At 39.2% G+C, this 27,291-nt stretch overlaps 2 protein-coding genes across 5 annotated transcripts in view; one reads left to right on the forward strand and one right to left on the reverse strand.

Moving 5' to 3' along the window:
- Window positions 1–13,269, reverse strand: part of ankrd26 (ankyrin repeat domain containing 26) — a 38,941-nt gene extending 25,672 nt beyond the window's left edge. Inside the window, exons 1-20 of one of the 3 annotated variants that reach the window (XM_084397327.1) lie at window positions 12,924–13,269; window positions 12,126–12,419; window positions 11,077–11,191; window positions 10,801–10,974; window positions 10,408–10,514; window positions 9,664–9,801; window positions 9,258–9,415; window positions 9,091–9,123; window positions 8,030–8,066; window positions 7,860–7,932; window positions 7,689–7,746; window positions 7,067–7,269; window positions 4,084–4,216; window positions 3,871–3,932; window positions 2,447–2,546; window positions 2,103–2,192; window positions 1,629–1,678; window positions 927–1,002; window positions 794–838; window positions 23–322 (exon numbers count right to left, since the gene is read on the reverse strand). In XM_084397327.1, the coding sequence (XP_084253453.1) occupies window positions 23–322; window positions 794–838; window positions 927–1,002; window positions 1,629–1,678; window positions 2,103–2,192; window positions 2,447–2,546; window positions 3,871–3,932; window positions 4,084–4,216; window positions 7,067–7,269; window positions 7,689–7,746; window positions 7,860–7,932; window positions 8,030–8,066; window positions 9,091–9,123; window positions 9,258–9,415; window positions 9,664–9,801; window positions 10,408–10,514; window positions 10,801–10,974; window positions 11,077–11,191; window positions 12,126–12,322 (2,149 nt within the window). In that variant the 5' untranslated portion in view covers window positions 12,323–12,419; window positions 12,924–13,269. Of the gene's footprint in view, window positions 1–22; window positions 323–793; window positions 839–926; window positions 1,003–1,628; window positions 1,679–2,102; window positions 2,193–2,446; window positions 2,547–3,870; window positions 3,933–4,083; window positions 4,217–4,471; window positions 6,979–7,066; window positions 7,270–7,688; window positions 7,747–7,859; window positions 7,933–8,029; window positions 8,067–9,090; window positions 9,124–9,257; window positions 9,416–9,663; window positions 9,802–10,407; window positions 10,515–10,800; window positions 10,975–11,076; window positions 11,192–12,125; window positions 12,420–12,923 lie in introns of all 3 variants that reach the window. The other 2 variants (XM_084397326.1, XM_084397328.1) reach the window with 2 other exon arrangements.
- Window positions 13,270–13,536: 267 nt separating this feature from the next.
- On the forward strand, window positions 13,537–25,622 carry incenp (inner centromere protein). 2 transcript variants are annotated; one of them, XM_084396713.1, is made up of 21 exons: window positions 13,555–13,705; window positions 14,557–14,706; window positions 14,863–14,970; window positions 15,462–16,063; window positions 16,260–16,311; window positions 16,429–16,501; window positions 16,641–16,773; window positions 16,875–16,911; window positions 17,001–17,100; window positions 17,342–17,479; window positions 18,050–18,067; window positions 18,941–19,050; window positions 19,158–19,281; window positions 19,364–19,486; window positions 20,223–20,410; window positions 20,496–20,595; window positions 21,394–21,480; window positions 22,776–22,856; window positions 22,959–23,051; window positions 23,326–23,473; window positions 25,026–25,622. In XM_084396713.1, exons 2-21 carry the CDS (start codon window positions 14,567–14,569, stop codon window positions 25,208–25,210), a joined length of 2,640 nt encoding a protein of 879 aa, XP_084252839.1. In that variant the 5' UTR covers window positions 13,555–13,705; window positions 14,557–14,566; the 3' UTR covers window positions 25,211–25,622. The 2 variants fall into 2 exon arrangements, with proteins under 2 accessions (XP_084252840.1, XP_084252839.1); XM_084396714.1 differs by lacking the exon at window positions 18,050–18,067 and having other exon boundaries at window positions 13,537–13,705.
- The last annotated feature ends 1,669 nt before the right edge of the window (window positions 25,623–27,291 follow it).

The following is a 27,291-nucleotide window of genomic DNA, read 5'->3' on the forward strand; positions in this document are numbered from 1 at the left end:
TCATAAAGATTTCTAGTTGCACCTTCACTCTCTGGCCTCTGATTCGAGTCCAAGCGCAGTCGTGGCAGTGGTCGTGGCTTTGAGCTGCCGTTTGGATTGAGAGATCGTGGACTAGGAAGAGGTTGTGTGCTTGAGGTCGTGGGTTTGTTTCTCTCTGGACTGGCTTCTTCATGTTCTTTGGTTACCACTTCCTGCTGCTGGGGTGTTATGGGTAATGCAGAAGCTGCTGGGCTTTCAAACACCGGTTCCTCCTCTAGCTTATGAACTGGGAAGTTCTTACTGGCCTTACTGGTGGTGCTGGCGGAGTCCCAGTCTGACGCATCTAGGAGAGGAAGTGAAAACGATTTTTTTTTTTTGCAAATTGCAAACCCAAAAGAGACTATCTTCACTGCCAGTGTGACTTTTCACTGAATATCTTTCAAAATAAGCAGATTCACAAAAAGTATATCTTTTTTAATTAAATATGCATTTATTTTTAGCAATTTTGCCATTTGATAGAAGATGGAAAAGACCAGGGAAATGGGAAAATGGCAAGCTGAACTGAACCCTTTGCCACCCACAGTATATGCACTAACTGCTAGGCTACGGCTCTGATACTAGCAAGCATCAGCAGAACTACAAATGTCCAACAAAGGTACATAGAGCACAAGCGCTTGAGTATCTGACCTGGAGGGCATTGGCGATTTGCTTTTGTGTAAAATAAGACAAAAACATGAACACATCAGACATCCATAACTTCAACGCAAAGTTTAAAGATTGATTCAAGAATGTTTTAGTGAAGCAAAAAGATTACCTTCAAGATCATCAGCATCCCCCAAACCAAGTTCTTCCATTAGGTCTGCAAGAACAGAGGATTTTATTCAAAAAGCCAAACTTGTTACAATATAGTTTATTTTTGTGTTAAAAAAATTAAATGATGAGATGACCTGTTTTCTTATTGGCTTCTTTTGAATCCATCAGCTTACTAAGAACAGACACTGGCTCTCTTTTGATCACTTTGGGCTGTGAAGAAAAATGGTACATAAACATGTTACAAAATTCAAAAGTTAAAAGAATTATTGTTTACTTATATTTATACATTTACATTAACATTTATGCATTTGGTAGATGCTTTTATACAAAGGGAAGGTACAGATTTTTTTTAATTTTTTTATTTTATTTTTATTAATGTAGCTGAAATTATACACTATTTGAGCTACAGGAGTACATAAATATTTTAATATAATTAATATTAATATATTGTATTATTACATCATATAATATAAATAATATTAACGTATCAATATTAATATAACTATAATAATGTATTTAACATTTTAGGAAAGCATTGAAATCCTTTACATTTCCACCCTTTTTCTTAAATTAATTCTACTTAACATTGAGAATCCATTCAAACTTTGTTTTGTAGAGAATTTCAGTCTTAGGAGCGCTGTATTGTAGTCTATATTTCAAAACAAAATTTACAATTAAACTTTAAATATCCCCTACTGACATGACAATATTTAGCCTTCACAATCTAATCATTAATGCATTTTACCCAAAAAACTGCATTGCAAACATCGGTTCTTCATTCATTCATGAATACAAATCAACTTCAGTAATTGAACTTATTTTAAAATGATGCTTACAGGTATTTCAGTTTCCTTCTCTTCTACATCATCCTCGTCATTTCTTAAAACTGAAAGGCAAAAAACAAAAATATCAACTCCCCTAAAAACATATCAACGGACAAAGACAAGCCTACATGTGGCGAGTGCGCAGGCATGCACATGCAGCGATGGAGGTCTCCCATGATGCCTGTAAACTGGGGTTTGAGTTCACAAGCATTTAAAGGAAATAATTCTGCACCATTTAGCTACAATGTTAATTTGAACGAACTCATCTTGTAAACATGAGCAACAATAACGGACCCACTATAAGCAAATATTAGTTGAGCATCATGCCATGTCTTATCACATGCCATGAATGCACAGATGACAACAGACACGTAAGACAAGAGATCAAGATCCGAGGACAAGATGCTAATGTCACGGCAGGGGGTTATGGGTGATGATTAATCCAGCAGGACAACAGCAAAACATGAGGCAGATCAGAATGCCTACCCATCGGCCTGCAGCCTCCTGGCTGGCCTATACTTCTCAATAAATAAACCTCCCTCCCTCCTCTTACGAAGGAGGGAACGTATAAGAAGTCTACAAAAGAATTCAATGAGATTATGAAATGCAAATCTACAAATAACCAACACTTCACATTATTTAGCATAGCATGTAAAAACATCTGTTAAGCCGAAGCAATGGAAAATGTCAATATTCTCTGCATATTTTTAAGCATGAAATGGCTGCAGAAGGCTACACAGACAAAGCTATTATGGTATTACACTCTATAATGCAATCATATTTTTATATAGTAAAAACAACAAAAAAGCCACTGCCAATGCCATACATACCTTCAGTGTTCTCCTCACAAATACTGGACATGGATTTATGTGCTTTGGCAGGAGTTTGTAGACCACTTGCCTGCTTTTTCCGTGGGCTCTCAGAACCAGACTGTTAAGTGAAAAAATACAAAATACAAAATTCCAAATTTAGTTAAAATACATAATTAGTATTTAAATATAACTACAATTTATTAAATAAATATAAATATTTTTTTAAATATTATGAATTACATACATTTTATAATTTAATTAAATATATATAAGTATTCATTAAATATAAATACAATTTATTTAACTTAATAATTTTAGTTTAAGTTGCATTAATATCACAAATCCACAACCCTTGCAATTCCATCACAAACCTGTAGGGGTTTTCTAGGGAAAGCCTGTTTTAGGGTGTGATGCTGTATGAATAAAATGCATTACTGTATGGAGATTTCACCAGCTTTGCTTTGTTTAAAGGGGTCATATAATGGTACATGCACTTTTACAAGTTGATTGCACTGAAATGTCTGTTGGCAGTGCCTGTACACAACCATCCTATCATGATTAAAATCCATCCAGTGGTTTTGTTTTAATCTCCTTATATGTTTGACCATCTATGAAATCAAGCCGTTCGATATTGTGACGTCATAAGATCGTACGCCCCTCCCGCGATTGTGATTGACAGCCGTGCTTCAACACAAGACCCGCCCTGAGCAAGCTGTGACAGCCGTCGTCATAGTAGTCCGCCATTGTTGATATGCTGGAGTAGAATGGCGTCTACGCGATTGTGGTGTTCTGTTCTTAGATGTAATAAGGAACACAGCAGTCATTTGGATGTTCCTAAATCTGAGCCGTTATAGATGCAGTGGCTGAGTTTTGTTTTTGAAGCGATATGCCCAAAGGATTGACGCGGGGATTCCCTCACGAGGATTCCCCACGATCGTCCATGCTTTCATGTTTACGCGAATCATTTCACACCAGACAGCTTTACAAACGAGAAAAAACAGATCGGTACCAACGTGTTACTGCTGAACCTCCAGAAGATGTGAGTGTAATATTTTATTAACCTTTATATTAGTATTTATATTAATCTTTGCGAAATTTGCAAACCTTGCTGCAGGCTTCACGATGAATGCATCTAAGGTTTACACTCAGGGTACATTACAGCATGTTTTCTATGTACGACGTTCTCAATATAATTCATAATCCCACGTTTATAATGAACAACGCGTGGTTATTGTGTTACAAACGGTGTACGCACAGAACAGAGGGGCGGGGTGAGCAAAGCTCATTATCATTTAAAGACACATGCACTGAAACGGCGTGCTGAAAACAGAGCTGTTTTTAATTAAAGTATATTACAAACTTTTAATTTAGACCCTAAAGAATCATATTAGCTTGTACAAAAATGGCATTATATGACCCCTTTAATATGCCTTGCGACTGACCTCTGAATCCCAGGGAGAGTCGTCATTTTCATCTTTTTCGAGCCCCAATTCGGAAAGGAAATCTGAAAAAACATGCACATCTAGTCAAATGTATTACTTATATATATATATATATATATATATATATATATATATATATATATATATATATATATATATGGTCACAAAATAAAGGCCACAATTCTTAAAAAACAATAAACTATGAAAATGTACCTCTTCGCTTGTCTTTGCTAGTGCCACCATTTAGAGGAGCATTAGACTTTTCACACATTTCCTCCGGTTCTTCCCTCTCATCATCCTCTTCTTCTACATCCTCCTCTTCCTCATCCTCTGTGGATGCCTCTTCCTGTTCAGAGATGAGATGAAAGTCAACATAAACAGAGCATTTTGCACACAAGGCACTCAAAACGTTGTACAATTCAATGAGATTAGATACATAAAAGAACAAAAAACACAAAACAATTGGGATGAGCAAGAACAGATTTGTCAGGATTGCATCTTTAGTGCCTCCTACCTATAGCTACCACATCTAGAAGCTATAACTACCAACCACAAGTCACCACCTCCTATCCACAAGCTACAGGTATCATCTACAGAGTACCTGTAATGATCCTTGCTTTGACCGTCTTTCTTCCATTACAGATTCGTTAACAGAGTTCTTCTCAAGTTCTTCCTCCTTACCATCTTCTCCATCAGAATCAGAATCAGTGAGATCAACTTCATCTATGACGGTATAGGGGATTTCTTCTTGAAGAGCTGGTTCTGGTTCAGTCACCTCTGTTAAACGTTCATCTGCAAACTCTACCGAAAGGTCACCCTCAAGGTGAGAATTGGGGCTTGAACATTGAGATTCTGGATACATAACTGCTTCCTGTGACTTTTGATCCAAATCCTGAGACATAAAAGGGATAAATGATGAAGGTGAGGGACTGCAGTGTTGGGGACTTGGTGAGTGGCTTGAGAAACTTTGTGGACTAGTTGCAGCTGAATGTTGATGGCTAGGTCCAGCAGATTGCCTTGGACTTGACAGTTGCTTGGGACTAGGGTTCGTTGGGGATTTTGGACTTGTTGGAACTGGGCTCATTGCTTTTGAATGATTTGGGCTACCTGAGAGAGATCTCATCAGGAATGGTTTTTCCAATTGTGCTGGACTAGATGTGGTTGAACGTTTTGGCCTAATGTTGGAGAAATTTGGAGACTGTGGTTGACTTGCATCATCATCAATACATCCGTCATCATCTTCCACCATAGATTCATCGTCAGATACATCAGAGATCTGATCTATCTCAGAAGCTTTGACCGAGCCACTTGCAAGGTCATATTGCATTTGCTTCACTTGGCTGTCGTCCTCTTGACTTATACTGTGGTCTTCATCACTTTGACCAACAATCATGGAGTTTTGTGGACTAGTTGCAGCTGAATGTTGATGGCTAGGTCCAGCAGATTGCCTTGGACTTGACAGTTGCTTGGGACTAGGGTTTGTTGGGGATTTTGGACTTGTTGGGGATTTTGGACTTGTTGGAACTGGGCTCATTGCTTTTGAAGGATTTGGGCTACCTGAGAGAGATCTCATCAGGAATGTTTTTTCCAATTGTGCTGGACTAGATGTGGTGAAACATTTTGGCCTAATGTTGGAGAAATTTGGAGACTGTGGTTGACTTGCATCATCATCAATACATCTATCATCATCTTCCACCATAGATTCATCGTCGGATACATCAGAGATCTGATCTATCTCAGAAGCTTTGACCGAGCCACTTGCAAAGTCATATTGCATTTGCTTCATTTGGCTGTCGTCCTCTTGACTTATACTGTGGTCTTCATCACTTTGACCAACAATCATGGACACTGGTATAGTTTCACTGTCATCACTGTGTTCCATGCGCTCAGGTTCTTCATGTAAAGGACTCTGGGAAAGGTGCTCAACAGGTTCTAACAATGACCTTTTTGAAGTGTTGTCATCCTGAACCAAAGTCTCTTGATGTTGATCTTTTTCTGCACTTGGCATCTCCTTAGCGTCTTTATCTCCTTCAGGTGTCCCAACACTTTTGTCTGAGCCAGAATCCCAAGAAACCTCAGGGCTCTCCGCTTCCTTCTGTCCCAGCAAGGTCAGAAATAAGTTCAGAGGCTTTTTCGTTTGGGCTTCTTCCTCCTCCCCAACATCATCCCAATCATCTTCATTATCATCTGCAGTAGTTATGGCTTTTGACTTTGGTGATGTTGAAGGAACATCCAGATTCCTGGTGTCAAGATTAGCTATTCCTTCATTTGGTCTCAGTTGAATATCATCAGTTTCATCTTGAAGTTGTGCATCTTCACATACAAGGGTTGTCCCTTGAGAGGCCTCCACTTTTGAACTATTCTTTCCAGTTCTCAACAGCTCCTCATCTTGATCGTCATCATCATCATCCTCCCAATCATCATCACTATGGTTTTCATTCTTGCTCTCTATTGGATTTCTGTGTGATGTTCTGTCCACACTTGGTAAAGAAGTTGGACTTGGACTGTCATTGGCCCCCTCTTTGTCCTCCTCATCTGAGAATCTTGCCTCGACCCTGACGGCTGACACAAGACACCCATCCTCTAAATCGAGAATCCCTGGAAATGGACCTCCAAAAAGTGGCTTTTCAGGAATAGTTTCTTCCACATCCATTTTGTCTGGTGCCTCTTGTTCTTGATCTGCCCTTACCTCCAGAGGATTGTCCCCTGAGACACTGTCCTCCATCCTTTCCCATCCAGGTTGGTTGACATTTTCATCAGCCTTATCTGATTGTTCTGCTGTACCGAGAGCAATGGTTTTAGGCAACCCAGGAATGTGTGTTGTCTCACAAGCCACAGCAGCTGCTTCTTCATCTTCCTCATCATCATCATCTTCCTCTTCTTCATCATCATCGTCTTCACCAACCTCATTTTCATCTTCATCATCATCTTCTTCATTATCATCATCCTCGTCTTCTTCTTCTTCCTCCTCCTCTTCTTCTTCTTCACCATCATCGTCATCGTCATCTTCATCATCCTCACCTTCTTCAGATTCGTCCTCTTGACTTTCGTTGCCTTCCATGTCTAGTTTACTACCAGAGGGCAGCTCTGTTAACTCGCTCTGCCCACCTGACACAGCAGGGTGGAATGGGTTGAATAAAAACAATAAAGAAGGAAAGAGTTAGACAGTGTACCACACAGAGACAGTGAGGGTTACCTTATGGGTGCTGCTGAAGGGGGTGGAGCTCATCTGGGATGGGTGGGGTAAAGAGGCAGGTGGGGTTGCTACAGGGGGATGGAGGGAGGTGCTGCTGGAAGGGAGTGGTCTGGACAGAGGTGGGCGGTTAACACCCTTATCCTCACTGTCCAGTTCTGACTCTGACCCGCTCCAGGATTTGTCTGCATCCCGATCTGCTATGACTACAGATAGAGACAGCATATCACAATGCTCATTATGGTGGCTGCTGGATAAGAAATACCACCTTTTTCCTTTTCCTTTTTGATAAAGACATCACCTCGTCTTATTTCTCTAAAATGCAACATGAACTATACAGATGATTTTAAGCAGCAAAAATTATGATACCATTTTTGTCAAATTTAAATTGTGATTTGAAATATGTTACTGAAACAAGTTTAGCCAATTCAATCTTTCCGCATTCAAATTGGATGAGAGTAGTACTTGTGTTCCTATAACTTATATATATAAATCTGCCAAGGAGCCTTGCCAAGATGGCTGCCAATTGGTCTGTGTTGCCCTAAAAGGACTTTTCTACAGGGCAGGGGTTTCAAATTACAGCACAGCCACAAATCTCACAAAAACATTTAAAATGAAAACATACCTTCTATGTTTTCCCTTTTCGAGGTGCTTATGAGTTTCTTTAAATTTACTTTCTGTTTCTGTATAAAAAAAAAAAAGTGTTATATTACCTAACCCAATATTACAATATTTTCAATCAATATCACATTATTCAAAGCTGTTTTCATGCACAGTACAACAGAGCTCAGAGTACCTTAGGGCTCAAATCTAACTCGTCATCATCATCTGATGAAGGCCAGGAATCAGCAGCACCACTTTTTGATGCTCTGCAAATTAACACATTTTAGTGCTTGATAAACTTATTGAATCATTTGTAGCTGCTGTCATCACCCATTCCTGTCTGATATATCAATGACATCTCACCTGCTAATGGAGTCTGTATGGGAAATATCCTCCGTATCTGAGGAGAGAAATATGAAGGAGATTACCTGCACTTAGGACAAAATAGACCCTAGCCAATAAATAATCCACAGCAGGTACAAGCATTTTTTTCCCCCAATACAGCTATAGATCAATACACAATTATTAATTTGTGGTGAACTGATGCATTCCTACAGATCTATTAACACCAATAAAGTATGTTTTTGTCCAGTTTCCCCCCTTTGTTTGGCAGAAAACTTCAATAAGACTAATTCTAGGCTGATATGGCTAGGAACTATACTCTCATTCCTGCGTAATAATCAAGAAACTTTGCTGCCGTACCATGAGTCCAGCAGGCGTAATGATATGACGCAGCGCCTGAAAATAGGTCTAATAGGTTAGACAAACTTAGTCCCGGTCACGTTGGAAGTTACCGAGCTGGGGACTATTTTCAGGCGCTGCGTCACATCATTACACCTGCTGCACTCATGGTACGGCAGCAAAGTTTCTTGATTATTACGCAGGAATGAGAGTATAGTTCCTAGCCATATCAGCCTAGAAAATCGCAACTTTTCATTTTCCGTCGGTCTTAGTACACGATGTAACTACAGAAGAGTCAAGTTTTAAATAGGAAAAATATCGAAACTCTTTGGTCATTTTTTTGAGAGAGATGCTAATGGTCTTGTACGATTCAATGATCTATGCTAAGCTATGCTAAAAGTGGTACTGCCAGACCCGGAGTTCGGCTGAATGGATTCAAAAATGGTAAAACTCAACTGTTTAACTCTGGGGGAGTTGTAAAATGAGCCTATTTCCAAAAAAAGTGGAGTATCCCTTTAAGTCTCGCTTTTTCATTTAGATTTTGGAGCGAATAGGTCTTTAACCTAGTATGCAAGCATACAACACACAAAGAAGGATAGCTCCTATGTCATGACACACCATGGTTTACCATTCAGCAACAGTGAATGTACTCATACTACTCTTATCTTGTGTCTTAAACTCTGAGATGGTAAAGAATGATGTGTCTGATCTAAAGCACATCAGTTGGCACACATTGGCAATACCTTTCCCTGCTACTGCAGAGCTGCTTCCTGCTGCTACAACAGATGAGTGTGGAGTGGGAAAACAGAACTAAATCAAAACACCGCACTCAACACTGCAAGAATACTGACATACAGTACATATTTATGAGCACAGACGACACTGAAAACCATTTTGCAAATGGTCTCACCATCTTTATCCAGAGCTGGCCCTCCCAAAGGCAAACCGGCCACAATACCACCTGGGCTACCGAGGACGGACGTCTGTTTCTTTTTGCTCGAGGTAAAATGGGAAGGTGACTGAAGGGATTTCCTCTTCGTCCCATGCTCAATGATCAGATGTGAACATCTGGAACAGAACGATTGATATGAGCTCCAACAAGCTTCAAACAAAGCTGTCAATGTCTGCATTGCATTTCCATTATATTAACAAAACATTGGCATTTTAACATATTACCATCACCTTTTCAATTATTCCTAACAAACAATCTTTACAATGCATCAAAATTAGATAATAGCAACACAAATTACCAACATTCATTGTTAAAACAACATACACACTTTGTATTTAACGTCAAATGGTGAGAAAGCCCTTACGCGTGGTGGCCATTCATGACGGCATAATCATCAGAAGACCATCCCTTATCATCTTTCACCGTGATGTCGGCATCATACTGCAGGAGCAAACGCACCATGCTGATTTGTCCATTGCACGCCACTATCATCAATGCAGACCTTAACAATGGCAGAAAGAATGCAAATCAGTTTTGTTATAGCTAACTAAAACCAAAAATGCACATTTTAACATTAACTTTTAACTTTTTTACATGTTCATCTTTTCTTTAGTGTGTAATGTTGCTGTTTGAGCATGAAAAAGCTCTGCAAAGATACAAAGCACAAAGTCCCTCCAGCGGGAGTTATTCTCTACATCAGTGTCAGTGTTTCTGAACTCGCTGAAACGCCTCCATTGTAGTCTTGAGTTTCTTCCGGGAACGAACACGTCACAATAATCCTCATTTAAATTATTCATACACAGAATAAAGGGGCGGGGCCTGGTTGAGTTAGTTAGTAGTGTGTTGAAACTGGAGGTTATGGAAAGGGGCGGGACATTTCCCAAACACGCATGAAGCACTCGACCAATCACAACACACTGCTCCAGCTGACCAATCAGAGCACAGTGTGCTTTTCAGAAGGAAGGGGCTTCATAGAGACAGGAACTAAACAGCGCGTTGGAAAGAGAGGAGCTGCAACAATGTCAAATATGGAAAGAATAATGTGTTTTTTGAACATTCAAGAATGAAAGCCTATTCTAGTAGAGCCCAGAAAGTGCATCTTTTTTACCGTTGCTCCTGGTTCTTGACATTAACATCCGCTCCCTCTTTCAGTAGAAGCTCTGTCATGTCTGTGTGGTTTTCCGTCACAGCCAGCATCAGTGGAGTGTTGCCATCCTGTCAATCAACCCACAAGAAAACATCTCAAGACTGGATTGCATGAACTATCTAACCTTTCAATGTGAAAAACAATTATTTTTGGTGCATACTGCCATAAGTTGTTTGACCACTTCTCTCCCAACCAATGTTGTGAGTAGGCATTTATAGTGTATACTATGCAGTGCACAAAGTAGCAAGTTAGTATTTCTCCAATCTGGTGCTGCATAAATTACACTCTTCACATTTATGTGAATGTACACCTTTTGTGTGTGGTTAATACTGGAGTCGAGCGCTGAAGTTTCACCTTGTTCTGTGCATTGATGTTGGCTGAGTGCTCCAGGAGCTGCAGTGCCACAGGTAGGGAGGGGATGCGGGCGGCCAGGTGCAGTGCCGTGTTTCCATTGATGTCCACCAAATTGGGGTCAGCCTCATGTTCCAGGAGTAAAGACACAGAGCGGTCTTGCTCACACTGAACCGCCTACAAGCCAAAAGACACATGCATGACCACATATACATAGCTGTCAGCATTTATTTATATTCATACGACTGACATAATTCCACAAGAACAAACCGAGTGTACCTTCATCAAGGCGGAGCGATTCTGATTGTCACATAAGTTTAGCTTCACTTTGCTCTCCACCAAAAACTGAACGACATCTGTGTGTCCGCAGGAACAAGCGATGTGCAGCGCAGTTCTGTGGCCAAATAAGTTCAAGTAAGAATAAAAATAATAATTAACTTTAATTCAGCAAGGATGCATGAAATTGATCAAAAGTGACAGTAAATGCATTTATAAAGTTAGTTACAAAAGATTTCTATTTCAAATAAACACTGTTCTTTTAAATTTTCTATTAATCTAAGAATCCTGTAAAAAAAAAAGCATCACATTTCCCACATAAATTAAGCAGCACAACTGTTTCCAACATTGATAATAACTGAGCATCAAATCAGCATATTAGAGTGATTTCTGAAGGATCATGTGACACTGAAGACTGGAGTAATGATGCTGAAAACTCAGCTTTGATCACAGGAATAATTAACATTTTAACATATATTCAAACAGAAAACACTTATTTACAATTGTAGTAATATTTCACAATATTACTGTTTATTTTTGGTCAAATAAATGCTGCTTATGCAACAACAAATTCTACCTTGAGAGCCTGGAGTCATTTAAAGGATGCATAAAGAATAATTTAAAGTCAACACGAAATCACTATCATTAGAGTAATCGTGCTCTTGTGATTGAGCGTTGGAGATAAAGTGGTAAATTATGTTTTTTTGCACAAACAAAGTACTCGCATCGCCTCATAAAATTAAAGTTAAATCACTGGATTACTTTAAGGATGTCTTTACTACCTTTCCGGGCCTTGAAAGTGGTAGTTGCGTAGTCTGTCAACGGAGGGACCGAAATCTCAGATTTTATTAAAAAGATCTTCATGATGAACGAAAGTCTTACGGGTTTGGCTGAGTAATTAATGACAGAAATTTTCATTTTTAGGTGAACTAACCATTTACGTCTAAAGTGAAAATCTGACAAGTGAAAATCACTGTGGTTGGTTGGTAAGATTCTGTATTACTTCTATAATACATTTTGCTTCGTCCGCTACAAAGTAAATCAACGATTACCTGTTTTCCTTATCCAGCTGATTCAAATCATTCTTCTTGGCCAGCTGTCTGAGTTTGGCCACATCTCCGCTGAACGCAGCCTTGTGGACCTTCCCGAGGTCTTTCTCCTTGACGTCGTAGCTGGCCGACAGCACGCTCGCCGTCTCAGAGGGACTCGGGGAGCCCTTCTTCTTCTTGAAGTTGAATATTTTCTTCATGGTCGGTGACGGCACATCTCCATCAGCGGATTGTCGTTCACCTGACGTTCAGGCACTGGTCACCTTGCATGTCTCGTCCATCCTCCAAAAATAAACCCTGCAAAGAGGATTAGAGTTATTTAATAATGACAGAGGCGCAGGTCAGTCTGTCGTCTGCACGTTCAGTCTAAGTATACTCATTAAAATAGACTGTACAAATAAAAGCTACATTCTTTAAAGTTTATTATAAAGCCCACACCTTCCTTACAAAAAGTAACACTGTGGGAGTATCAGACAGATGGTCATATCATGGTATTTTGTGACTGCCATATTCATATAGCATGGTGCTTGCAAGGCACTTAAAAGGACACTTTATATTTATATTTGGTATTTCCATGGTACTTGTTAGTAAATCATTGCTTTTATTTTATATAAGCTATAAACCAGCAAACTATATAAAGTATCATATTAGAAGCAAATGCGACAAACATAACATACAAAACACGGTTGTTTAGATAGAAAAGCAATACATTTATATGTGTTTAGAACATCTTATAATCACCTCAACATGTTAATCTGCAATTACAGGCAAGCAAACAACCTGGCGAGCTTACAAACTCACCTTCATTTTCGTTTCATTGTAGGGCGTCTGCCAAGTATATTTTAAACGAGAAACAACACGAAAAGTGTTTCAAATGATGTTTGCTATCGAGTAAGACACGTCGGGTTTGCTCAAACGATGAGCCGTTTACGACGCTAGCAAGCTTAGCTAGCTGCTTCTGTTTCCATGGTAACAGTGTGAAGATCGTATTTGATCTTAATAATTCATTATACATTTGTGTGCTGCGTAAGTACGGTTGAGGAATTTGGAGGACTGTTCTAAATGCATTTTAAACTTGACCAAGTGTTATGTTTAATAATGTGAATGATGTTAATATCAAAGCACGGAACTCGTTATGCTTTGCTCTGTTTTTACACGGAATTTCATTCACGGGAACGTCACCAAGGAGGCGGGACTTCAATGCATTGGACGGTTTGAATCACTGACAGACAAATGTATCATCCAATAAGATCACAGCTCGTCCTTTCCCACACCTTCTTGATTGTGATTGGCCACATTTGTCGTGACAGGCAGCCGTATTGTTCAATCACACACACGGAATCTTTAGACCCACCCAGAATTGACCGTTCGTAGCTTATTATTCGTCAGAGAATAATTTTAAACTATTTAAACCGTTTTTGAGCGGGTGCCTGGAAAACAAGAGGCAGTCGTGTCGAAGAGAGAAAAAAAAGTAACTTCAATTTAGCATCTAATGTTTATAAACAAAATAGAAGGAAGGATCATAACTTTGGATCATCGGGTCTTTGTTTTTTTCAGTGCGATTGTTCATAAAGTCAAAAGAGGTAGATGACATTTTATATCCTATTATTATACAACTGTTTAGGTTAACGTTAGCTGGGTTGGCTAGCGATTCTCAATGTAACGTTAGTCACACTTAAATCATTGTTTTAGGTCAATCTAATGTTATTACGTGTAATTGTATTATTCCACATCATAGATGTAAGTTAGCAGCCAAAATGTAATATCTATTGGTGTTTATCATATTGAAGCATGTCCATCTGCGTCTGTGTGTTTGAACTGAGATCGGTATAACGTTAAATATTTAATTTATGAAAATCAAATGAGGTGGTTTATGTTTACATTTGTTAATTTGATTAAAATAAACAAAAATCAATAAACCATGTTATGCTTTTACTTTGCAAAGTATGTTGAAATGCAAATGGTATGTAACTTACCGGCGTCAAACGAATTGGTGAAATGATGACTTCCATTTTCTTTCTTGAGAAAAACAGTCTAAATGCTGAATTTCGCAGTTGTAAAATGACAGATGTCAAATAAGGCAGGTTTTATGTCCACCTTTGCAGACCTGGATGCAAATGAAATTCATATGAATGATTAACTGGACCTTTTGCTCTTTGTTGTCAGGGTTTCAAATTTTCCAAGGAAAAGCAAATGCATGTTTTTCCATTTTCATCAAAACTCAACACAATAGTGTATGTGTAGTGTAAATGAATGCATTTTTAATATGACAGCATGATCAAGCACAGCAAAAGTGCCAGTCGGATCATAGTGCAAAGTTAATTTCTGATCAGTTGCAAGCAAGTTATGTGTATCCCCCAAAATGCAATTGTTTACACTTTTTTTTTTTTTTACAGATTGTGTAAAACCCTGAACCTTCCTTCTGTATTTCCAGGGGCGCCATCATGAGTTCCTTGCCGGAGGCCACGCGCTCCCTCATGCAGGTTTTTAATGGGAAGCTGCAGGATTTTACCAATGAGATTGATACTGTCCACATGGTGTGGCTGGAGGAGATCCAGCAGGAAGCGTATCGCATGTTTTCAAGGTGAGTCAGACCGTTAATATGAGGTGGAGTGTGTTATACGCTTTATACTTTTGTGTTCTGCACCCATATATTCTGTCACTAGTGGCTTTATGTGAGATTCACTGTTACCATCCAGGTCATTAGACACGTGAATAAAAAATATGTTTTGTTGTACAGTGACTTCAGCACTGAGCCGGAGCTCATGCCGAAGACTCCGTCACAGAAAAAGACAAACCGCAGGAAACGAGTGTCGATGGATCTCAATGAGTCTCGCAGCAAAAGACGGTGAGGGCTTTGACCATGCTGGTTTTCCAATGTCTTAATATTTTTGTTTATTTGCTTGGTGAAGAACCTTTTATGCCTATAGAACCTAGATATGTCTATAGAAACATCTTTAGGAGTAGTTTAAAGGTATAGTTCACCCAAAAAATGTAAATTGGCATTAATTACTCACCCTCCAAACCCTTAAGACTTTCGTTCATCTTCGAAACACAAATGAAGATATTTTTGATGTAATTTGAGAGATATCTGTTCTTCCATTGACCGCTACGCAACTGACACTTTGACAATCCAAAAAGTTCTTAAAGAGATCGTAAAAATAATCCATATGAATTTAGTGGTTTAGTCCAAGTTTTCTGAAGAGACTTGATCGCTTCATATGATGAACAGATTTAATTTACCCTGAAAATGATGTATGGCTCTGTATATCTCTCCTTTAATGTACATTCTTTTTTTCCTATACTGATATAGTATGTGATGTCATTGTCTGCCTTTAGTTTCTCCAAGGGGAAACGCAGCAACTTGCGTCGCTCCTCGGTCCAGATGACCCTGAACAGCATCTCTGAGCTCGTTACGGCACACGTCCCGAACGACAGCTCAGAAAGCCTTATAGAGGAACCTGCTCGCCGCACACGTCGCAACAAAACCACCGCTCCAGCTGACACCGAACCCGTCAAGCGCAGCACCCGTAACAAAGGTGGCGCCAAAACCAAAGAGGTGGGAGAAGTGGCAGAGAACGTTCCAGAAGTGAAAGAACCCGTTGAGGTGCAGGATTCGGGCTCCGATCAGGATCAGGTCCTGGTGTCTAAAGCCGTGGTGAAGATTCCCTCCTCGGAGCGTCTGAGCGCAGAATTGATGCTGAACGCTGGTTTGTCTCCAGGCCGATCCGCCAATAAAATCCCCATCGCTGCATCCGGGTCGCAGACGACACCTCAGGGCTCGTCTCGGACGTCGGTTCGGCGCTCGCTGGTTGTGAGGCGCTCGCTGGTGGGACTCAGGCATAGCATGACCCAGGAAGCTGTTCGCAGGGCGTCCCGGCGCTCTTTCCTGAAGAAGAAAGCCAGACTGGGCAACTCGACCTGCAGCAGCTCCGTCAGCGGTGAGACTCGCATTCACAGTCACAGTCAAAGCTGAACTTCAAATCGCCAACTCTCTAATTAGAAAAGAATAACTTCTGTGTGAATGCCTTATTAGGATTTATCGCTTTGTTCGGACAGTCATGCATGCTGTTTAAAGTGATTTAAGTTCGTACGTTAACTGAATGATGGTGTTTATGTCTGCACTGCATTTTCCAGAGGACATTTGTATGGACATTGAACCTGAGGACATGGAGAACAAAGAGGAACAGTGAGTTTGCTTTGAAATTTCAGCATATGATGTTTTTTGTTTTTTCTGGGATTCAAACCCACAACCTTTTGGTTATGAGTCGAGATCTTTTAAACGCCGGTTCTCGCTTCTGTTTAGGGTTGATGCACCACAAAAGATGGCCGAACCCCCCTCTGAAACCAACCCTGAACCTGAAATCGTCCAATCTGAGGTGAGAACTTTCATTTACCCTCTCAAATAAGAGTCACAGAACACCCGCATTTAACCAAACACTGCCATTTCTGTTATGATGATAGTATTTTATTGCATAGTGTAATTTGCAAATGACTCACGGCTGTGTGATATCATAGGAACCTGAACCTGAGAAGACTGAAGAAAAGGAAACTGAGATAAAAGACAAACTACCAGAAGAGATTTCTCAATCTCCCAGCACCGTTGAGAACTGTCGCTTCACACGATCCATGGCTCGTACTTCAGAAACAGGTACAAGTCTAACAGAGTAAATGCAGAAGGTGTATATGGGATGACTAGTAAGGTTTGATTTACTGTATTTATTTATTTATTTATCTATCTTCCTGTAATAGATGACAGTAGCAGGTCAAAGTCCAGAGATGATGTCCGGTAAGCACACCGTCAATTTTAATTCTTCATTATAGTTAGTGGATTTATGTTGGATATGTTTTCTAATGGTCTTTGTGGGTTTCCGTCAGGCCTACGCGTTCAGGCTCCAAGCGTCGGGCTGCTGAGCCAACAGTTCAGGAAATCAACACACCCAAGAAGAAGCAATCTCCTCCGAAGAAATGCCTCACGGTATGAGTGTCTCTGACCATCTTAATGCACAGCAATCCACCTAAAATGAACCCGTTATGAAGCCAAAACATTCTCTGACTCTTATAAAGAAAAGTTTTCTGCAGAAGTCCACATTAAGTTGCTCTGTGGTTGTTTGTAAAAAGGATTTGTATCGATTTGTGGCCTGTTTCTTGAAGATTGGATTAGCCAATTTGATCAGTGCAGACCATCCATTATGTGTCTGTTTGTTGTGTGCATGTAGAGTATTGCTCCACACATGCGCTCGTTCGTGCACACGGTGCAGAAGAACCAGATGCTGATGATGACGCCCGGATCTCTGGGTCGCAGCAACATCATGAAGTCCTTCATCAAACAATCTGCCAGCAAAACCGATGTCAAGGTGGGCAACCTTCCAGACTGTTGTGCATATTTTTTTTAGGCCCTATGGAATCGGTTTTATTTATAAAAAAGAAAAAAGATAGATTAATTAAATTTGTCGGTTTTCACTTTAACATTCACAGACACTAGTCCATATTGCGATTTGATTAAAGGGATAATTGTTGGACACCCAACAATTTGAATCGTCATTACTTACCCTCATGTTGTTCCAGACCTGTATGAGTTTTTCTTCTGTTGAACACAAATGAAGATTTGTGTTCAGATATTTTAAAGAATGTTGGTAATCAAACAGTTGAAGGCAGCCATTGACTTCCATAGTAGGAAAATAAATACTATGGAAATCACAAACTATGGTTACCAACACTGTTTAAAATACATAATACATACAAATAATTTTGTGTTCTTCAACAGAAGAAATAAACTCATACAGGTTTGGAACAACTTGGAAGCTGAGTTTTTGGGTGAACTATCACTTTAAGTGTAAAGCCCTACTTTTGATCGCGTGCTAATATGCTTCTCCAAATAGAAGTGGTTTTAGTTGGTAATTGTACTTCCTGTCTTTCCCCCTCAGTTGGGCTCTGGCTCTGTGGTGAGTATAAACAATGAATCCAGTATCTGGTGTCATTTCCATGCCAGTCAACTATTAGAATTCACTTTTGTTTGACACTTCCTGTTTTCTTATATTATGAATGGGCTTTGTGTTTTTTTGCTCAATCCTTACCTCATAAGCCCCTTTCACACAGCGCTGCAATCCCATAAAATTCCTAGTGCCTTCTGTGTGAACGCAAACACGTCCCGGGATTGATTCCAGGATGGGGACCTAGTAATATTGCCGGGATCAGTCCCGGAACGTGCCCTGTGTGAACCAAAGCCGTAATCAATGCCGTAAGAGGTTTGTCGTAGTGATGACGCTGAAGCTGAGATCGTTCGCCAGATTAGTGAAATGGTACGCAATGCACTAGTTAATGATCGAATCAGGGAAAAAATGCACTAGCGTGGTTTCACTAGAGAGAAAGCGCAAACTTAAGACGCTGCGGATACATTACTCGTCTCATTGATGTCATGTGTGTGAACATGCACGCAGATTCCAGGAAATCACTGGCATTGTGAATGAACCAACATCAAACGATCCCGGGAATCTCTGTGTGAAAGGGGCCATACCACACTTCCTTCGGGCAGTTTGTGTCTAAACTGAAACAGACCATCCCATTCAGACTTTGTCGGATTAACCTCATCACTCATGTGGTGTATAAATGTGTGTGTCTGTAGCTTGGGAAGTTCACCTTCACCCATTTGTGTATCTGAGATGTTGGCAAGAACTGTTTTTATTCACTTTTCACACAAAGCAAAAGCAGCCGTCCTTGTATTTGGTTTAGCTTTCATCGTCCTTGCTCACCCTCAGTCATTCTTCACTTAATTTCCTGTAATTGTGGTAACTCTAAAATTAACACCTTTCCTCCAGGAGCGAGAACGACAGAAGTGGGACGCCTTGAACAAGAAGATTGAACAAGAGAATGAACGAAAGATAAAGATTGAGGAGGAGAGACGAAAGAAACAGGAAGAAATGAAAAGGTGGGGAGGTGCTTTTGATTGATCGACTAATTTCAATTGAATTATTAATCTAGTTTAAGTGTGAATGCAAATCGGGACTCACTGTGTGTGAATTCTGTCCACTTTAGAAAGCGGGACGAGCGTTTGAAACGGGTTGTTGAGGCTCGAGTGAAGGGTGAAAAGGAGAAGGAGCAGGAAAAGAAAAAGAAGATTGAAGAAAAAATGGCACAGCTGGAGAAGAAAAATGATATGGTTGGTAGTGAAGTTCACAAGACTGAATGGAAACCCACGTTTGAAACCCATTATTTCATTTTAAGGGTTTTTTTTCACTCAGCTGCGAGTTGAGCGAATGGCAGAGGAGAAAGCCAAGAGGAAGGTGGCCACTAAACGACAGGAAGAACTGGAGCTGCGCAAGAAACAGGAAGAGGCGGCCAGACAAAAGAAGTTTCAGCAAGCTGTAAGTCAACACCAGCATTTCAAGTGGAGAGACCATGTTGAAAGAAGTTTTGCAAGTATGTTAATGGGACAGCCTTCAATATTGAAAGTGTACTTCAGACAAATTGTGACTTATTTATTCTTTTTGCAACCACTTATTTTCTTTCAAACCAATGGCAAATAATGTGTGTGTGTGTAATTTTATATATAAAATTCTTTCTTTTTTTTCTTTAAATATATAATTACTTATACACTACGGTTTAAAGTTTGGGGTTTGTAAGATTTCTTTTAATGTTTTTGCAAGGATGCATTCAATCAAAAATACAGTAAAAACGGTAGTATATCACAATTTTAAAACTTCTATTTGAATATATTGTAAAATGTAATTTATTCCTGTGAATTTTTGGCATCATTACTCCAGTCTTCAGTGTCACATGATCCTTCAGAAATCACTCTAATATGATGATTTGCTGCTCAAAAGCATTTCTTATCATTCATGTTGAAAAACAGTTTTGCTGCTTAATATGTTTTGAATATTTTTTTTATATATATTTATGAATAGAAAGTGAATAGTACAGCATTTATTTGAAATGGGAATCTTTTGTCACATTATAAATGTCTTTACTGTCATGTTTGATTAATTGAATGCATCTTTGCTGAATAACAGTTCATTTATTACTGACTACAAAATAAATGCATTTTTATTTAAAATAATTGTAGCTACAATAGCCAATTCATATACTTGTCCTTTGCTTTAGGAGGAAGAGGAGCGGCGACACCAGGAAATGCTGGCTAAACGCAAGGCTGAAGAGGAGCGGGAGAAGGCCCGCAAACTGGCCGAGGCCACACGCGCTCTGGAACTGAAGAAGGAACAAGAGCGGGAGAAAGAGAAGGAGCGGGAGCGAGAACACGAGCGGGAGCGAGAAAGGCAGGCTGCAGCTGAGAAGTTAGTGGTGCTTTATCGTGCACATGTGTTTGAAATGAAAGCATGACTTTCAAAGATAATAAATATGCATGTTTGTGTCTTGCAGAGAAAGACTAGAGAGAGAGAAGGCTATCGCTCTTCAGAAGGAACTGGAGAGAGCAGCCAGAGAGAAAGAGAGGAGAGAGATGGAGGAGAAGAGGAAGATGGTGAGGATTTTATGGTCTCCATCCACCTATGCGCATTTCGCATAAACACGCTGGATGGAAATGCCAAAATTTGAATAAATTGTACATAAACTTATGTGCTCAATTGAGACAGATAAAAAAAATGTATCCGATAAAGTGACATGCGCATAAACTACACTGGAAACACATTTACTGAAAAAATGTCTCGATGTGCAACAACAAACTTGACTGCCTCAAGAGAGGATGTGATTGGATAACTGGACTAACTAGTGAACCAATCGCATCACAGCATCTCAAATGGTCATTTGGTCATTCTGAAATGCCTGAGCCAAAATTTGTCACCAGAATGACAGATGTTTAATTCCCTCCCAGAAGCGTCTCATTCCCAAACACCAGACATCCGAGCATTTGGTATTGCATCTCGTCTGCGTGCTCAAAGTCATTTATGATGTACGAAAAAGAGCCACAGTGGCTTCCCAGATTGCAGCAACTTCTATTTTCTTATTAGATATTTTGCAACAATTTCCCAGGAAGTGAGGATTTTGTTGTCTTGAACGCATGGAATGGAAACGGTGCTTTATTTCGCGAATGTTTTATGCGATATTTCAATTTTGCGATCAAGTTATATTCACAACTTTGGCTGGAAACATAGCCAGTGGTCTAAAATTCAGCTCCACATATCTTTATATTAAACATCGATTGTGTTCTGCTTGACTGTGATGTTTGCTTTCAATAAGGGCTGAACAATTCTCAACTTTGAAATTGTGTAGCACCTACGTTACATAACGATCTCATTAAATCTGAGTGCTCCTTTAACAGGAGGAGCAGAGGAGGGCCGAACAGGAGAGGGAAGCCCAACAGAAACAAGCCGCTGCAGCCTCTGCGTCCCATACAGTCACAGCTCAGGTAATGAAGTCATAGTCTTGTGCGACATTCCTTTAGTATTATTTCTTAATATTTTGAACTGGCTTTTATTTTTATATTTTAAAAAAATTTGGTTTTGTTCAGTTGCATCAAGTATTTTTTTTAAATTAACTGTTTATTAATAGCGATTACAAAATATACATTGTATTTTTGTTGTTTATTTTAAACACGCCCCTACCCAAAAGGATCACACTCCCATATCTTTATAGCGCCGCCTCCAAATTCACAAACATTGGGTGTTTTTCAAAACCAAGAATGCAAAGAACGGACTTGTGTTCTTGGGGAGAGCGCTCTTGCTAGTTGTTCTTGGAAGAATGAACTCACAAGGTGACGAGCACACAGAACGCTGCTGACAGTTTGAGATGTGTTCTTGCTGGTATTGCGCAATAATACCCCCGCACAGACGCCGTCTGCAGTACCCAAACACAACGAGAATTATTGACGATAACAACCAGGCTTTATCACATTATTCAGAATGCAATTACATAATAACAGCGGTACGAGAAGTAAAACTTTCTTACAGTTGTGGGTCTGGCTTTCTTCTGCCATTATTGCTCCGCTGTCGTCTGCTGCAATGGTCTCTTGACTGTGGGGTAAACTGGCCGGTTGGTTCGCCAGCTAACTTAACACGGTGCTTATGGAGATTCTCACTTCCGAAAACGTTTGAGCACATTTTCGATTCGCCATAAATTTTCGTAAAAAAAGGCAATATTTTAAATCTACACAGTTGATTTCTCGCATCAAATGTTCTCAAAAGTGTGATGAAATAGTGTACGAAATTGTAGAAAAACGACTTACTGTATTGACCTGCCTCTCCTTCCTTGAATGCCGAAATGAATGCTGGGATATTTCTGCCGTCAAGTTCACAAGTTACCAACCGATGCATCCTCGGTAAAATGGGCATGTCAAGAACACCTCCGATTTGTAACCGTTCTTGCCAGAATGCAAACTTGTGTATTGGGACAGTACTTGGGCCACAAAAGATGACGTTTCACAAGAACACAAGTACAGACAAGAACACAGATTGAGAAAGGCCCATTCTATGCAACACAGGCACCTCCCCCATCATGAGTGGACACGCCCCTTAATGCTGATTGGCTACATGTTTTTTTTGGTGCTCTGTCTGATCCACTTTCAACTGCATTTCTCAGAAATTGCTTACTGCACCTTTAAAACATTTTAATGTTTATACATGTTTAATTTGTATGTTTAATTTATACTTTGTACACTGTGAATCCAATTGTAATTCTTTTTTTTATATATTTTTTTATTACCAGGTCTCAAAAACACAAGCTGCTAATATGCTCAACTCCACTATAACTAAGAGTTCAGCTCTAAACATGACTGTAGATATTGAGGTAAATGCCTTTTCCTTTACTGTTCTTTCGATGCCTGTTCATTTTTGCTTGCTTACTACTAATAAATATTTTTGCTAAAGCTATATTATTCCATCTCCACAGAACTCTGGCCTGAAAACTCCAGTTGGGAAAGGAGCCGCTCAAAATAAGACCATAGATCACGGAGCTGGACTCAACGTGACCGTTGATATTGAGGTGAGGTCAAGGCAACTGTGATGCATCTTTTTCCCTGCTAAAGAAGGGGACCTGTCAGATAATATTAGTAGGCACAGAATAGTTCCCAGAGAAGGACTTACATTTTTAGTTGGACTTTATTTTTTTTATATTTTTTTTAAAAAATTTTTTAGGTTGAGTTCTAGTTTGGTTTTGGGTTTCGAGGGTTGTTGTTTGTATGTAAAAGCATATAAAACAATCTCAGGTGACTAGAACAGCTGGTTTCTGACCCCATCCCTTGTTTTATACCTTGCAGCAATCTCCACAGTCCTACCAGATCACTCCTAAGGGCCAGAAGGTGGCTGTTTTAGTGAATCCAGAAGATTACGGCATGGACCAGAACAGCGATGACTCAACAGATGATGAATCTGCGCCCAGAAAACCCATCCCGTCCTGGGCTGAGGGTATGATGCTTTTTTGGCAAATGCTGGAAATGTTTACTTGTAGTTCATTTTCCATCTGTGCGCTCAGTGTGACTTCAGTAAGGTTATAAGTAAGCGATAATCTATGGGAAGATTTGGATGTCTTGGAGATAAAGAACCACCCGTCGTGAAGCGAAGTGCATTCAAATGGTTTAATGCACAGCTAGTCGTGGATAATCCCACTTATCCCATGGTCATTTGCCAGCATTGACAAGTTAAAGCAGTTATTGATGTTTGCAGGGAAATATTTGACCGGAAGGGTAAAAATAATGGTTATTTTTGACAATCACAGCTCGTTAGATCTTGCATTCTGTCCACTTTTAATCAGACACAGAGATAAAGTAATGCGTAAGATAACGGAATTACCTGTGTCTGAGCCAAGGTTATTTTCATAAACGAAGACTACAGCTATTGGTCAAAAAACATTTTCGTAAACAAATAAAATAGAAAATTCCACATAATTGGAACACTAAATGAAACTAACAACAGTTACTGAAAAATGAACTTAAATGAAATAATTAGCAAAAATAAATTGTTTGCGTAATTTATAAGCTCTCATCATGTCTAGACCTTGTGCAAATACAGTTGTACCTTAATTCCAAGTAAGAGAACCATCTCATGTGAACCTAAACAAGATACCACACCCATTAGACAAGATGGCACACTGAGCCGAAATGGAAAAAACAAATAGCCTAGCATGTCTACCCACAAATAGACGTACATTTGTCAGAGTAGACGTAAACTAAATGTCTGGTCTGAATAGAACACATGAATATGAGAATAACTATGAGTATATGATATTAAAAGATGCAATAGACAAAAAGCATAAGTGGATCAATACAAGAATAATATTTGAAAGGATTAATCATAGAAATAACCATAAAAGACTAATAACAATCATATGCATATTTTTTTCTTTTTCTTATACGTCACGTTTAACAAGATTTGATTTTTAATAGGAATGACTCTTGAGTATGAATAATTTTTACTTTTAAGTTGCATTAGTTTGGTTCTTTGTTCACTTTCAAGCAGTTATTTTATTTTAATAAGAGGTTTGCACCAGAGTTAACTGTAAACTGCAAACATTAAACTTTGCTGAAATGAAATGTCTTTAACTGGAAGTGTTCTGTTAACTCTGCTAAACTATAATTACTAAATGTATAAAGACTAAATAGAAATGTGTTCACAAAATAAAAACTAACAAAACCATTAATGAAACTAAGACTAAACGATAATTTGAAAATGATATTAAAATAAAAACGCAATTAATTTAAAAATGCAAAACTATAATAACCTTGATCTGAGCAGCATCTTTCTAATATTAGAAAGACAGCAATGTGTTACCCCCCCTCGTTGCTGAGAAATATAATGTAGCGATTACATATCAAAGCTATTATTAAATAAGTAGGGTTGGGTATCGTTAAAATGAACAATTATGATTCTGCTTATCAGCCCACACAAAAGTGCATGATTATTTTGCTGTATCTACAGCATGTGGCAGTATTATTTTAAAGCGATGTGGTGTTTTGTGCAGGTATGCAGTTGCAGCAGTCTATAATGAAGCACTATTACAACCCAATGGATCTCAATTCATATTTTGGAAAGGCCGAACCACCCAAGCTGGAGGCGATCTTCAGGCGGACCAAACCTCGCTTCTTCAAACGCACTAGCTCAGCTGTCTGGCATTCTCCACCACGTCTGGGAAATTTGGGCAATTAATAACCAAATGTACTTCTTCTTTTTTTTTCTACTTTTAGTCTGTCGTCTTTTTTATGTTGTTGCCTTTTATACTTTAAACTCACTTTAATAAAGCCTTTTAAAAATCTATATGTAAGTAGATTAGACTGTGGGGGGAAAAAAGAGCAGAATGTGTAATTTAGATTACACAAAAGATGGAGTTTGACGACTGTCTCTGTTTAATTACTTTGTTTTTAAGTGGGATTACATTATCACCCCCATGTATTTAAATATAGCGTCACGTGTAATAAATTTGGAAGTGCACACAGGAGCTGCTACAAATGGGATGGTAAAGTAGATGTAGACAATATGGGGGTGGTGTTTTCCCACAAAATTCACTTCACGAAGAGTGTCGGATTACTCTGGACTGTCAATAAAAGGTATCATTTCTAAATGTTTGCAGTGTGTGTTATTTATGATGTGATTTGAATATAAGAAATGGCATACAGTTCAAACTGAAACAGATACAGATGTCATCTATTCAGTCTATTGTCTCTATTGTTTTGTGGTGCAAACGAGCCCCATTCATTGTCAGTCTCCCCTGCACACATTCACACCTCTCCGGCCTGGTTATGGCTGTAAATATGCTTTTCTTTTGTCTGCATTATAATTACTAACGACTGGCTATTCGCACTGTTTCAATTCCCTAATTTCTTTTATCAAAGTGCTCACTTCACATTTGAAACTGTATCAAATGCCCTAAAAAAAAAAAATCATAAAAATAACGGCTAGGTGGCAGGTGCACCCAGGGCTAGCTAGCATGTTAGCTTAGCACACCGTCGATACACGACAATTTATGAGATTAAAACCATGTTTGTGCTCCAAACTTACTTTATAACGCAAGTCGAGTGTTTTAAATAACCTTCTGTGATCTGATTTGGCTTCAGATTAAAAAAATAAATCAGACAGAAAATATATTATTTTATAGTATTCTGCACAATGATCAAGTCTATATCGATTAGCATTACATTATAAATATAATCTATTATTATGAAAATACCTGACATGGCTTGAAGAACACAGGTAAATCAAATATCATTGCAATCATGTTTATTGTCATGTTATAACATGTTTATTATGTTACAGCGATCTCTGTTAGCTTTGTTTGTGTCAGGGACTTCCTGGAATGTCACATGATTATGGTACATCTTCATGTGTTCCATATAGAGCTGGTAAGTCCCGCCCCCTTCGCTAACCCCGCTGGACCTCTAGGTTGAAAAATCGTCAATGCAAGTGAATGGGAGAAAATAATTATTTTCTGGTCCAGTTTTAATTGTGCCATGAATGTGAACATATGTTGTCTGTGAATTTTTTATATAATCTTTCGTGTGAAGAATGCTACAATTTAGCGGGTAGAAGTTTGATACGGTTAGACTTTGTGTGAGAGCACTTTGTGGACTACAACTCTTCGCTGCTTTCGACGCGTTTGAAACGTCACCACCATTCGCACACGGCTCTAGCTCACGGATCCCGCTAAACATGACTGTGTCTTTGGTGCACTTCACCGCCTTCTTTCAGGGAGAGGACAAAATAGTTGAGGTTGGCGAAAACCACGGGTAAGTCAACTTTATGGGGTGACGTCACATAGGCGACATGTAGTCTTTCTCGTTATGTCTTTTCCACAACTGCTAGCCGAAGAATCATACCATATACTGTCAAACGCGTAACATGAAAGATTATATAAAAAATTCACAGACAACATATGTTCACATTCATGGCACAATTCAAACGGGACCAGAAAATAATTATTTTCTCCCATTCACTTGCATTGACGATTTTTCAACCTAGAGGTCCAGCGGGGTTAGTGAAGGGGGCGGGACTTACCAGCTCTATATGGACTACATGTGCATAGGGCGCCCTCAGGTTGCAGGTATGGATTGAAAACACAGTACATCAGAGTATCCAGCGCTCATAATGATAACATCTACACATTTGGGTATAAATAAATGCAATAAATATTATTCATGTCTATAGAAATTTGATGTAAGCCTATGAGAATATATCAATATTTCTCCAAACCTGCACATTTTTGAGCTAAAAGCCCTGAGGGACGTTGTTTTGTC

This window comes from Rutilus rutilus (genome assembly GCF_951802725.1).
Source record: "Rutilus rutilus genome assembly, chromosome: 23".
Taxonomy (NCBI): domain Eukaryota; kingdom Metazoa; phylum Chordata; class Actinopteri; order Cypriniformes; family Leuciscidae; genus Rutilus; species Rutilus rutilus.